Raw genomic sequence first — 14335 nt, 5'->3', positions numbered from 1 at the left:
CATTTGTAAAGCGGTGATATCGATCCATTCAAACGGCCCAACGACAAACAAATCCTGAACGACTCAACTGGCGATCCTTCGATAGAACGCAGCACACATTTATGCGGGCGGTTTAGTTGACGGATGCGCATCGGTGAAGAGCGAGGCTGCCACGCGTGAAAGCACCGCAGGTTGCTAAAAATACATTTTCCCACACGCACCGGGCCACATAAAATATTTATAGTGCGCTTTCGTCTGTAAGAATGGCCCCGATGCCGAAGCTGAAAGCAGGCGAAGGCGGCGCGACTCTTGCCGCCATCCCGGGCCCGGAGCTTACGTAAGAGCCAACTGCCGCTTGTGCGCTCGATCCGCCGTGAACGTGCTCAAATGAATGGCGCCAGGGTCTCAGCGCGGTCCACTCGGTCTCCCAAAAACGCCGGCCTGAGCAATTGAACAGAAAACGACAAACGCGGGATTTACGGTAACGATATGGACGTGGAAGTGCAGTTCATTCCCAAAGAGGAGGGGGTCGTTATTGCGAATCGTACCAAAGCCGATCATGAAATCAGACGTGTGCGACGCGGGCAGTCAAAAACGAAAAGGCGCGACTGTGTCACCGTCTCTCAGCGTGCTTCCAAAATTTCCTTCTCTGCGTTTGGGGAGAGGACAGCAAATCACGTCTTATATAATGACATCAATATGATTCAGATGGAGATGAAGCTGTAATCTTTAAGCTTCGGAGCCTTATGGCAATGTCACTTCCGATTTTAAATTCTGCCAACTGGCCGAAACCTTAACCGTGGAATGCTACGAGCGGTTGCGTGAGCCATGCTCAATACGTACTGTAGAAAAACATACAGTGATGACATCATTCGATAGAAGGTAAAGAATTCAATAGTTTTTGCTACATTTTTTTCCCCCGCTTCAGCTCATCGCTACTTTTTCTGGCATTCATGCCTCGGCCACTTGGGGGCGGTTTACTGCCCCCATCCGCGAAGCGGGACTCAACTCAACCTCAGTAGGCTGTAGAAATGTTTTTTTTTCGTTTCCCCGAAGAGTCCCGTGCACGAGCTGACGCTATTGACTAATGAGAATATTTTGCAGCTTTCGCACGCGCCGGTGTCCACGGCGAGTTCACACCATGACCTCGTCAATATTTCGCTCACTGAGGCAGATCCATAGTATGGATTCCATATGCTGCCCAGGTTTTGCCGCGCTAATGAGCAGTGGCGAGCATCAGCTACACAAAAACAAGGGCGCTCGGAGGGGATTCATTAATTAGGGTTCATTTGCGAAGATGGTGTGTAGGTGTGTGTGTGTGTGTGTGTGTGTGTGTGAACTGGTTCTTGTGCAATTTGTGCACTCCAGCAGAATTGTGTTTGTCGTAAGCTGCTGAGCATGTGCTGACGTGGACAGAATCTGAGTTGTGGGCAATTTTGTAAACCTTTGCAAAAAAAATATAAAATAAATGAATATATAACCCGATGCAACGACAGTATATTCCAATCCAAACCTTCAAAATTTTTTGTTTTAAGATTGTTGGCTTCCATCGGGTAACTCTGAAGCTTCATGACACACAAAACCCGATCGAATAAAAGTCACACCAGTACGTCAGCTTTTGACAAAAGGTACTGTTGTTGCACAGGTGTGCATTTGGCTGCCAACGACAAAAGGCCACTGTCAAATGTGCTATTTTACTGGACGAAAGGAGGGGGGGGGGGGGCGCTACAGCCAGAAATAGGAATTCACAAATTACGGCGGTCGGCTGGAGTTTCATGCAGCTGAAAAACAAAAACCAGACGATACAACCACTTTTGAATATGCTGTGTATTTTATTGCACATTCTGGTTTGGTCTTGCAAACAGAGCCTCTTCCCACTTTTTTGACCAAACAATCAAGTCAGGGGAATGGAACTGTCCAGAAGTCGGTGATCTCGGGTCTGATGTGCACATGCCCATATCGTACATGAGATGTGAAGCACTGGGAGCTTCAAACTGCTCCTACATCTGTGATTGAGAGAGGTTGGGGTGGGGGCATTTTTATCCAAGATGAAGCCAAATCACAACAGGGCGAATGGGGTAAAGTGTGATTTGATGGGAGGCTGTCGCAAATTTGTTTTTAAGCCGGGGCAGGATTTTCTTCCAAGGGAAAAGTCCCTTTTTTTAAGGTGTTGAGGCTTTGCAACGTTGTCCTTCAGTTGTCCACATAAACACAAATCCCCTTCGTGGTAAGATTTTTTTTTCCTTCCTCCCCCCCCCCCTTCTTCATTTTCTTGTGGCAATACCTGCATCATGCTTCAAATCTTCATTTTTGGCAAATCTCAAATAAATTAAAACAAACATTCATAGAAGACAATACGACATTTGAGGACGCATCAAAAGACCTCGCTCGCACGCACACTACAGAAGCTCCTTTAAAAAAAGAGCGAAAAAAGAACGAGAAGCATTTTGCTTTTTTTTTTGTTTATCTCCATTTTTTCCTGACTTTTCTTGAAAAAGAAAAAAATATACAGTAAGTAGCTACCAATCACAATTGACATGCAAATATAATACAACAGAACCAGCTCAGTTAGTGTCTGCTCACTACCAGTCTAAATCTAGAGATCACCAAAATGATTGACTTGAAACCAGCAAACACTCAGCTAAGAGATATTTTGTGGTACAATATGAAGTCAATTTACAGTATTTCTGCACCCCCAACCCCCCGCCCCCCTCCACACACACGCACACACACACACACGCACACACACACACACACGCACACACACACCTTCCTCAACTAAAACAAACGCCACGGGGCTACTCATCACGGACCAAAATGCCAGCGGGCGGAGGAGGGAGCCAAGCGGGAGGTTTGACATCCTCCATCCTTTCGCACTCAAGCGCCCGTCTCGATCGTATGACGCTTGGCAGAAATGTCAGCCCAATTAGCAGCTTTGTCTCTGACATTTAACTGGCACATGGCAGAAGTGGAAGCCGAGCTGACAGGAAGGACAAGTCGCAGACGCGCGAGCGGCATGACAACACACCGTGTGGACTTCAAAAGTATCGGGACGCACATTCTGGTTGATTCTACATTTCGGAGGAACATTCTTACATAACTGCATGTCTAGCATATCCTGCACCCAATAGCATAAGTGCCAGAGTGATTTTTTTGAACGGACGGTCTCGAGATATATATATATATATATATCTTTAAAAACAAAACACCATTGTGCTTAAAATCAGGGGTGGTGAAGAACGTTGCCGCGGCACTGTGATGCTAGCTCTTTTTGGAAAGGAACCGTCAGATGCTCCCACAACGATGGCAAAATACAAACATTTCACAAAACAAACAAGGCAGGATCGCTTTTGCAGTTTTGGTAAGAAATCAATTTTTCGTCACACCATTCCTGAAGCTTTTCTTACAACAGCTCAAAGGCAATTCTGCTATTGGGCTAAGTCAGATGCAGGTTTTGACCATCTCACGACTCACTGACATTTCCGAGAAGCGACCCCGCCGCCATGCGCCCCGTTCTCTCGGCTTGCCCTCTCCCTAATATCCCCGGATGTCTCTCTGGGCAGTCGTGTGGTGCTCGGGAGCGTACATTCATCGAAATGACGAACCCCAGGCTGCATATCAAGCCGTGCGGGTACAGCGGGTGCGCGCACCAGTGTGTTCATCGCACAGCGGATTTCCTGCTGGACTTTGGTTGGTTTCACACCAAACACACACGCATATTCCCTTACAAACAGTATCTCTTGAGGCCTTCGTGTCATTCACAGTTCAGAGTTGTCCGTTTTAAGAGGGTTGTGCCCCTTTCACGCACGTCCACACAAAAAGGAGGGCAGTCTTCTTCCTCACCAACACGCACAGCGAAATGAGTGACGATCATTCTATGTATCGTCCAAAGTCTCTGCATAATGCAACATGTGACTTTTTTTTTTCCTTCCATTAGAAATCAATATTCATTGATGCAACAGTGAGCGCTAAATTTAGCCACGAGACAAAAAGAAAGACAGTGGGCGAGCGGGCTTGGAGGGATGTGTGAGAGAGAGAGAGAGAGAGAGAGAGAGAGAGCACAACTCCATGTACATTACAATCTTCATGTTGCATCCAAGTGTGGGCAACCGCACAGCCGACAGGGGGGCGGGGGGAGAAAAAGGCAATAAACGAAGGAGCGAACGAGCGGAGAAGTCGGCGCGCTGCCCGTCTATTAAACATGAACGGCTTCATTTATATGCAAATGAGCCCGCAGCCATAGGCAGACGACCGAGAGTAATGCCGAAAGGAAGAGGAGGGAAGGGCTCAGGCGTGGGGAGGGAAAGGGAGCGCCACAGGGGGATGAGTCTGCTTCATTCGGCTGCAAAAGTCCACACAGGGTCCAACTGCATGTGCACGAGAAGAAAAAAAAATACAGAGATGGAGGAAAAGCAAGAAATGCATTCCCAAATGCACACACACACACACACACACACACACACACACACCTTCTTAGGCCTTTCCCAAAATGGGGAAAGAATTTCCCTGGGCGAGGGTGAGGGCAAATCACTTCCTGGAAAAGTGATGGTGATGATGATGATGTTAAAGTGATCGCTTGTCTGCATATCGAATACAAAGTCCCCCATGTAACACACACACACAAACTAAAATAAATAAAAGCTACAGCAAAAGGTGAGTGTGACAGATTGTTGAGTTAGCGTGGTGTCATTTTGCATGTTGGAGGTCAGGGGTCGGCGCTCAGCCGTCCGACACGGGCGGGGACACCCAGCCGTACTTCTCGTGGGTCTTCACCAACGACTTGAAGGTGGCCTCGGCTTCTTTACGGCTGAAGGCCTTCTTGGACTTGCCTGCTTTCCGACATATACGCCCCTGCAAGAGATGAAATCAAGGATCATGACTGAGAAGCGCGGTCACTTACATCAGCTCCCAAAAAGACAAACATTCGGTGAAGTGTGAAGTCATAGCTCAAATACTCTTTTCCCCATTGAAACGATGGAAATAGAATTATACCGTTTGAGCCACACGTTGTGCTGCCTCTGGGTGTGCATGCCTTAGCCAGCAGGGGGCAGAATAATTCAGACACAAAGACAGAAGAGTTTCGCAAGTGACGTAGAATTCTCCGCAGAGGATAAAGAAGATATGCCTGTGACAGTGAGTACACATTATATTGTCTCTCTCCTAAAATTGCATCACGCTGTGACATCAATGCTATTCGTTAGTCTGTCTATGGCATTTTGCATGTATGGTATTTGCACACGGTTTCACGCAATTACATTTGGACTGTAGGGAAAAACACACACTGGAGTGTTTTGATCTAAAAATGAACTGAAATGACTTGTTGAATAATAATAATAATAATAATTTTTTTAAAAGTATGCTTTTCATTGCACAATATTTGTCCAGCATCGTCGGCACAGTGCTGGCGGGACTGCACGGACACTGTAGATCTGTCCACTGGTCTGGCGTGGGTTCACTCCCTCGCATTTTGTTTGATCACACTGCGCCACTTCCCTCAGCAGCTTTATTGGCTGCTCAAACTAACAAAACAAACGTTTCGCCGGCCGGCCTTTCTGCATGCTGCACTGCAGCTCAGATAAATACTTGGCGAATGATACAACCCGCTTTTTTTCCCCCCACTCGGTGCTTTGTGAGTGGACAGTGATGCATCCTGATGCGCCCGTGATGTCACGATGTTGCAGACACGCTCGCAGGCTCAATTGCGGTCGCAGGGGCAGGGATCACAGGCGATCTGATTAGCCATGCATATCTTCCCCATCACTTATGGTTGCTCTCGCCACCTCAAAATGGTGCCTGTCGCATTGCTGACCAGACTCATTATTGCCGGCTATTGTGAAAGACTTTGCTGCCATGGTGATGCGCTGGCAAGGAACATAACCTCACTTTCATTGAACAAGGCTTTTTTAAAATTTTTTAAATAGGGCCTACGCAATGCCGTTGGTGTATTCCCTTATTTGCGAGGATGTGAGAGGGCTGGTGAATGCGTTGACCTTACATAAAAATCTGCCCTGAGCCTGAAAGCCGTCAATTGAGGATTCATTAGCAGCATCGTGATCTCAGGCAACAATGAAAAAATAATAATAAAACGCACCGCAGTGTTATTAGACATCTTTTTTTTTGGGGGGGGGCATCAAGGGAGTGGGAGATCAGATTTAATGAATCAGCATCAGTGCTGGCAGCCAAAGTTGTCCCATGTCAGCGTTTATCTATTTGGGCAAAGTGCTCGTTTGCGGAGAGCGGCACACTCTGGCAGAGTGGCTGTTGGCTAATTGGATGAATGGCAATCGGTCAATGGACGGAACAGGACAGGCATGGCAATGCCACGTCGCATGTTGGGAAACGGCCCGAGGGGACCGGAGGTGGCTTGTTGCATAACGCAGGCATGTGCACCAAGAGGTCAGGATGAACAAACAAGAGATCAATAGTGGACTCATCGGATCACGGAGCCTCTCTGGGACTGATAGGCGGGTCATTAGAGGATAAAATCATGCTTTAAAAAAAAAAAAATTGGTCAGATGTCATAACCAGCACGAAATGTCGCATCCACATAGCGCTTGAAAGCACTTACACACCACAGGAAGCATTAATGGGATGGTTCATCAAACTAACACGCTATTGATGATGTCATCATGCTACACTGGGATGTGAGGAAAAAAATCAAATGAGAAGTAGACTCAACTCTGGCTTTCCTGTGTGGGTTTGACCCATGCTCATGCGGAATGTTTGAAGGAATACAAATTCTGTGACTGTCTTGCTTACAAGTGCCCCAACTTCAAAGTTTAAGTTATCAGCAGTCACATTTAGAGATGCTGCTGCTTGAGTGTGTACTGGGCGGTCAAATATAAAATGAAAACACACGCAAGGAGCATGGAGGATACACTAATACCGGACTAACTGCAAAGCTTACTTACACTTTCTTTACACTTCCCCCACCCCCTCAACATGTTAATAATATATAGTGTTAGTATTCATTCTTAAAATGTTTAACAATTTCAATGCAACAAATCGAATTCCTATTTGAGTGTTGAAATTGCAACGCATGCCAAGCACCGTTAGCGGAAGACGCAAATGCAGACTGTACATCCGCGTTGATCAATGAGGCTTCCGTCAGATATGAGGAGGAACCACTGCAGCGCATTTGGTGAGCGGCACAGTCGTCAATTTGCCAAGCGGGGTTCCGCACACGCGCGCACACAAGCGATCAGTCTCATTTGCATAGGAGATGCTTTGTGAACTGAACAAAACGCACGACACAACAGGGTTACGTGGAGGACAATCTGGTACTTTTTGAGGGGGAGCGGTGGGGGGGGGGGTATCAATCATCCTGCTCAGTCTCGCTGAGGACGAGCAAGCAGATTCAAATTTATTTTTAAGTAAAGCTCTGCGGGTTATAAGGCGGAGTGCACTTGAGGATGCAGCCATTTCCATCGGAAGCGCAGAGATGCTGCAAAACTCCGAGCGGGGCAGGATTTGAAAGGATTACATAATCGAGTTGATCTAAATCACACAGGTCTGCAATCGTGGCGTGCCCGCAGCCTGCTTTCCCATCCCCCGGTGGTCTATTCGTTTTTCGTAAATGCGCTGTGTGGGGTGGGGGGTGGGGGGGTTGAGGACACGTATCGTGAGCCTGCGTGACTTTCACTTGGTATGCGGGTCTTTGTTGCCAGAGGATGCTGACTGATGAAAGGCAATCAAACTGGGACTGCAGAGAGCATTGAGGAAGGGAGGAGGGGAGGGAGCGTGGCTCGAAATGGTTGCCGTAAAGAAACACCCGTCCATCTCCGATAGGATGTATCCTCATTCGGGTCGAGGGAAAACAAAGCAGGAGGAAAAGCACGTAAAACCCACACAGAAAGGCCAAGTCGAGGTTGAAACCCACAACCGCCTAACTGGGAGGCAAGTGTGCAAACCACAAGAGAATTTTTTGTTTCAATTTCATTCCCTTTGGCTGATAATTAATACTGCCCATTGAAAAGAATGCCCGAGTGTTACTTGCAGTGTAGTACTGTATACAGTAACGTTTGCCCTCCCCTGTGCAGGGGTGGCAAACCATCTGAATGGTGCATTACCGCCACCAGCTAGCTGATAATGTCCTTCCACTGCAAGGGAACCAATGGAAATTGATGGTGGACGGATTTTGCAAAGGTTGCGGCACGCCGCTCGTTTTGGAAATTTTTGCTTGGCCCCAGGAAAGTAGTGGAAGCGCAAATAATGACACGTCTGCCACCTAGTGGTGATTGGTGATTTTACAACTTCAAACTACCCCTCGGTATTTTGGCCTATTTTTTTTCCTTTATCAACATTTTGTATTTCCCCCAGTTTTTCCGACCCACTTTTTCAGGAAAAATGTATATTGGAGGTTAATCAAGTTTTTTTTTTTCCAAGATATTTTTGAGTTGCAGGGCACCAGTCACCCATCCCTGTTGTTGTTCTACATTATTCTATTGCAATGCAAAAAAAAAATTCTAAGTCCAAACATTTGAGGTGTGGGACAGACAGATCACCGCTAACCACTGATCCGAAGTGCAGCCATTAGGAAACCTAACGCGGCAAAATGAGCGTGTGGCACGTGCGCTCAAAATGTGCGCGACGGGGGGTTTTAAATATGTAAATTACAAACAGGTGCAAATTCACGTATGCGGTACAAGGGTGACGATTAACTGTAGCACGGTCGGGATGGCGATATGATCCCTCACCTGTCCTTTGACGAGGCTGGCCGCAAACTGCCTCATGACGGCCTCCACCGTGTAGGCGCTGGACCATCCGCGGGGGGTCAGCAGCTCCATGCAAATGGCACCCCCGTCCAACACGTAGCCGTTCTCCAAGCGGGGCGTCAGCACCCGCATGAAGGGCGGCGAGAAAGGAAAGTTGTCGGGGAAGGTGACGTTGAGGAGGATGAACTCGGTGCTCGTCTCCTTCATGTCCTGCCACAGCGCGGAGTCCTTGTCCACTTGGTGCAGCTTGACGTTCCAGTCGAACAGGTTCTCGTCCACCAGCTCCACCGTGATGAAGCTATCCCCTAACCTGCGGATCTCCTGCAGCTCCTTCATCAGCCTGCGCGTCCGCACTTGGGTGCAATGATGCCGGTGAGGTGCGAGCGGAGGGACGGAGGCCGCTCCGGTGCTTTTATTCCCACCTCCGCCGGTTTGCTGCTGTTGTTGTTGTTGTTGTTGTTGTTGTTTCTCCTTGGCATCCTTGCCTGGCTTTTCCTTGTCCTTGCCGTGCTGGTCCAGCTTCCTCGCCTTGATCTCCGGGGTGCTGAGGATGTTGGTGTCGTTGGCCGTCTGACAATGTTTGTTGTTTTTCGGGGTGCCTTTGGTGCCCTTTAAAGAGCCCTGGTGGTGTTTGGGGTCCTCCGTGTCTCGGTCGTGCAGGCGGATCAGGCCGATTTTCCGCAGTAGAGTGGCCATAATTTATTGAACGGATCTGGTTGGGATTCCTCCACCGATCCCCCCACCCCCGACAGAGGGTCGAGATTCCCCCGGCGTGGATAGGGACTACTCAGTTTCACCTTGCTTGCGCCACTCTCAGATCTCAACCTTCACTGCAGCCTTCGGGGGTAATCGCAGCCCACGATCCTGCGCCTCTCCTCTCAGTGCATCATCACTGCACGGCGTGACTACACACAGATAGAGAAATGTCATCCTCAGCCCCGCAAAACAACAATGGAGGTAGCGTTTTCGTCTGGATTTCAACCCCATCCCTCCCCCGCGCTAAGAACCTTGTTCTAGCCGCAGTACGGGCGATGTGTCAAAAACGCATTTAAAAAGATAAAAGCTGCACGTCACTCATCGAATCGGTTTGCGGTACATGAACAAAATGGTCAAAAACGCCTACGGCATCATACAACGTCAGATGAAGTCACAAATCTAACACCTGCACGACGAACGCGAGTGTCCCCCTTGCCACTGAACCCCATATGAAACCATGAACTCGCTTACCCGATTGCGTGAAATCCAGAGTATTTGCTGCAAATAGCCACCACGTGGGAAAAAAACACGACAATCCAGAAGATCCACGAGAGCTGCCAAGGAGCTGAGCTGCAGGAAAGCGCTTATTATAGTGCTTGTCTTTGTGTGAGCGTAAATGTACGTGTGAGTGTATGTGTGTTCAGCTGCTGCAGCTCGAGTAATGCAGAGGATGACGACTCTCGCAAGCGCACCAACGAGAACGCTCAGCCCACACGCGCTCACCCCGCAAAGACGCATTTCAAAGTAAAGCTCCTCACGCACACTGACGATTGGGTGCGTTTCAAAGTAAAGCTCCTCACGCACACACGCACTGTGTGCGCGTGTGTGTGCGCATGTGTGCAGACGCGATGCCGCGCCGTAAAGAACAAATATACACATTTCAAAATATTCATTACGTGTCAATTGAACATGTGGTATTAGCGTCCTTGCTGATGATGTTAGATAATCAGACAATCACAACATCCACAAGACAAACATTTAAACATTTCAATCAGTACAGTCTCTCTTTTTCGTCATTCAATCGTTATTTTATCATTCATTAATACATCATCCTGTCACTACACGGAGAGAAGACCCAAAGCTTTTATTGAGAAGGTGGTGGTATTATTTCCTGTTCATGTGGTGTCAAGGGTTGTCAGACACCTGCATATACCTTTTAATATGCTATTTATTTACTCCAACAATGATTGTTTATACACGTAGTAAATTATTCTTTTAATTGTTAATTGGCGCTGTAGATACAGTACTGATAAGTAGGTCGCGTGATGACGCTTTCCGATTCGGGGCTTTTGTTTCACGAAAACATGAAATTAATAATATTGTGAGGGAACGTTTCAGCGGTTTGATTTCATCTTTAATGCTTGCAAAAACAGCTTTATTTTCCGAAGCACGACGTTTTCATACAGAATACAACACTCATTGGTTATCACCATGGCAACACACCAGCGCCCAGTAGCGATTGGCTGGTTCTTTGCCGTAAAGCACAACTGCACTCTTAGCTACGCCAGTTGTGGTGGCTAACGAAAGACCGGCGATTGTTTTGACAAACGACATCATTTGAAGGCATTTTCATCTTTGGAATAACATTTAAATGGCGGAGAAAAACGAAAACCTCGAGGAGCACCTCGAAAAGTTTGTCGAAAATATTCGACAGCTTGGAATTATCGTCAGCGACTTCCAGTCGAGCAGCCAAGCGGGACTCAACCAAAAACTGTGAGTCACGTTTGGATTGACGTGCTGTAAACACTTCAGTTCGACGGACATTATTATGGCTTAATTTTCTTTTACAGAAATTTAATGATAACGGGACTGCAAGACATTGAGAAGTGCCGTCAACAGCTGCACGAGATCAACGTACCACTGGAAGTGTTTGAGTAAGTCTGGACTCGGATGTTGACTTCATTGCCTCCTCGCATTTGACCAAATCATCCACATGGCATGCCTTGACGTGTTTGTTTATACCACAACGCCCAATTCCAAAAAAGGATTCCCCTCTAAATTGAAGTCGCAATGTTGTGAAAAGTTTAGAAATTATTTAGAGAGCTCAGATAGGCTCCATCTCCCCAGTGACGCTTTGTGACGTAGAAAACGGATGGATTAAAAAGGATGATGATTAAATTGTGAATTGTGCATCCTTTGTCTGCGTGATGTTATTCAGATACATCGATCAGGGTCGAAACCCACAGCTATACACAAAGGAGTGTTTGGAGAGAGCCTTGGCCCGCAACGAGCAAGTTAAAGGAAAAATTGACACCCTGACGGTAAGAAGTAATTGGGAGTCTGCTATAACTGGACACCTCTGATTTACTGGCTTCTTTGTTCTATTACAGAAATTCAAGAGCCTTCTCATCTCCGAGCTCAGCAAAGTCTTCCCGGAGGAGATGTCGAAATATAAGGCGATACACGGCGACGACGGCCCATCCTAGTGATTTCTGCACTGTCACCCTTGACGCGTCAACCTGTGACAATTACATTTTAAGCCTTGAACCGGTCAGATCAAGGAAGAGAACCCTTTGCGCTCGCAACCAGACTGAGCCAATGTTCTTTATCCTAAAAATTGATTCAGATGGTGTGTGTTGGCTGGACAAATGTGGCCGTTACATGTCCATGTCGCTTGGATGCTGTATTAGCAGCAGGGTAAATTTCAAGCGCCATACAGAAGCTCCTGCCTGAAGCGGCGGTACTTATTTATATCTTTTTATAATAATTGACAAGGCACACAGTAACAAGAGTTGGACATACATTTGTTTGCTCGGGCTGTGAAAAGTCTGATTGCAGGTGTTTTTTTTGTTTTTTTTTTCGGCCCTGCTCAGCAACATGTCTGCTCTTTATTTGTATCATATTAAAGGTTTTGTAAGTGGATAATCGTTATTGGACTGATTGCTCACTTCAAGCGTAAAGTAGCATTCTGTGATCTTGTTTTTGCTATCAAGTACATTACTGCAGCTCCTCTAAAATTTGATGTTAACAGACATAATTCAATATTTCTGATAATCTCTCCCCACCCAAGATACCAGTTCCCATTCCGCACCATGAATCAGATATGCCATCAGCACTTCCTCATTTTCCTCATTCTATCCGCTTTGGTTTGCAGTACGACACACACACACACACACACACACACACACACACACACACACACAAGCATTTGTTTTGCAGTGTGTGTACGTTGCGTTGTCACGAGTGATGAACCCAAAAAAATAAAATCCCAGAACAAGACAAATTAAAGCTCCAGAAAGAAGAAACTGAGCTGAAGTCGAGAAATCAACTCCCTTGGCAAGCGGAACCACGGAAATATATTTGCAAAAAGAGACACTTGTATGCCCCGTCATGTTTTATCTCACAAGTGTTCATTTGCTCGTAGCTTTCCCGGTTTAAGATGATACCGATCTGTAAATAAGAGATGCACCCACTGACCCCAAAATGACTTGACGGCCAGCTACAAGAGACCAAAGCCACAATCACGATGGGGAATGTGGATGCTGATGCGCTTTCACAGGCTTGAGAGACACTTGAAAGGGCGGAAGGACAAAAGTTCAGGCACCACCTGCGAGGTGCTTACGTTTCTTCAAAGCTCTCCACTGTCTAATTTTGCGACGTGCTACGCTTTTGGGAAACGGATGAAAGAGTGCGCTTGCGCCACTGAACGCGTCCTGCGGGTCGTGAGAGTTTGCTGCAGTGTCAGAGCAAAGGGCTCTTTGCTTTGCCACCTCGTCTTTTCTCAAAACAGAATCGACAATGCAGGATTTCCATGTGACAGCCCTTTCATAAAAGTGCATTTCAGATGGAAAGCTGCTTGAATCCTTTATTCCGTATCATCGATGATCCATGGACGTGGACACTCTTTGTCCTCATTAGAACAACTTGAGTATACGAATGGAGCAAAATCGTGCCAGAGTTGACAACAGTATATGCAACTACTGCAATACTGTACTGCTAGTGACATCACATGTTACGTGTTGACATCATCTAGTCCTTCATTAATAGCATATAGTAGCACACAAATGTCAACTAGTGCAATTTGGCTACACTACTAACATTCATGGAATAAACTTCGGAAGCACTAGTCGTAGGTGGGCTCCCTCTAGTGGCATTCAAAATAATTAATGCCGAAGTACAGTTCAGCTGTGTTTAACTTCAGTTCCATATACGTGTATTTCATCTTTAGGTTTTAATCTTTTGTTTTTAAGCACTTATTTCGGTGTCTTTTTGATGTAATTTTTCCATGCAATACATTTGAAATGAGTCATACTTTAGTTGTTTTTTTTTTCCTTCAATTTTTTTATATTTAAGTACAATGTTAATGTTCAGCCTGCGCATAATGCTATCATGGTTTCATACATCCCCAGTGTCCTTGGATTGCTACCGGGACACAAAAGCCACCTTTGATCAAATTAGCATAATCTCTTTTTGATGCTAATGCTAAGTGGTGAGTAGTCGCTGAAGCCCAGGAAATTTGTTTGCACGGGTGCGGCTCTGCCCCCCTCTCCCCTTTTCCTCTCATTGTGACCAGCGCCCGTCTAGCTCAGCTCCGTGACTGTCATTCGGTTTCTCTGTGCAGGTCAGGAGGCGGGCCCCCATCTTCCCTCTGCTGCATTCGTCCCTATGGCAACAATCCTCCCCCCCACGTCACGAACTGACTGACACACACACACACACACACACACACACACACACACACACACACACACACACACACACACACACACACACACACACACACACACACACACACAAATATGTATATTTAATTTGCCAAAATGTTTGCCTAAACCAACTATACACAGGCTAACAGAAATTAGCATCAAGGTTATGGTAATTATAAACCTTTGCAGGAGGGGGGCGGGGGGTTCTCTTTATACCGCCCTGATCACGGCTGACTGGGA

General features: G+C 46.7%; 2 protein-coding genes across 8 annotated transcripts in view; one reads left to right on the top strand and one right to left on the bottom strand.

Moving 5' to 3' along the window:
* ube2ql1 (ubiquitin conjugating enzyme E2 QL1) overlaps positions 1–14335 on the bottom strand; it is an 89644-nt gene that overhangs the window by 9693 nt on the left and 65616 nt on the right. For 2 of the 7 annotated variants that reach the window (XM_086136309.1, XM_086136310.1), the window contains 3 exons: positions 9921–10019; positions 8676–9598; positions 1789–4830 (listed from right to left, as the gene is read on the bottom strand). The exons of the other annotated variants lie outside the window; for them this stretch is intronic. In XM_086136309.1, coding sequence (XP_085992435.1) covers positions 4699–4830; positions 8676–9389 — 846 coding nt within the window. In that variant the 5' untranslated portion in view covers positions 9390–9598; positions 9921–10019 and the 3' untranslated portion in view covers positions 1789–4698. Of the gene's footprint in view, positions 1–1788; positions 4831–8675; positions 9599–9920; positions 10020–14335 lie in introns of those variants that run through there. 7 annotated transcript variants of the gene reach the window in all.
* Positions 11016–11928, top strand: med10 (mediator complex subunit 10). Its single transcript, XM_086136311.1, has 4 exons — positions 11016–11162; positions 11240–11323; positions 11608–11710; positions 11780–11928. Exons 1-4 carry the CDS (start codon positions 11041–11043, stop codon positions 11873–11875), a joined length of 405 nt encoding a protein of 134 aa, XP_085992437.1. The 5' UTR covers positions 11016–11040; the 3' UTR covers positions 11876–11928.

Source organism: Hippocampus guttulatus, chromosome 18, assembly GCF_054856545.1.
Source record: "Hippocampus guttulatus isolate MCC_2025c chromosome 18, RoL_Hgut_1.0, whole genome shotgun sequence".
Classification (NCBI taxonomy): Eukaryota; Metazoa; Chordata; class Actinopteri; order Syngnathiformes; family Syngnathidae; genus Hippocampus; species Hippocampus guttulatus.
The sequence above is the reverse complement of the archived record's forward strand: the minus strand, read 5'-3'. Positions and strand labels throughout refer to the sequence as shown.

Excerpts from the sequence above, each read along its gene's own strand:
- med10 (XM_086136311.1), top strand. The coding sequence starts at position 11,041 with ATGGCGGAGAAAAACGAAAACCTCGAGGAGCACCTCGAAAAGTTTGTC. Across the intron at positions 11,163-11,239 it reads GCGGGACTCAACCAAAAACT|AAATTTAATGATAACGGGAC; the intron begins GTGAGTCACGTT and ends TTTCTTTTACAG. Across the intron at positions 11,324-11,607 it reads GTACCACTGGAAGTGTTTGA|ATACATCGATCAGGGTCGAA; the intron begins GTAAGTCTGGAC and ends GATGTTATTCAG.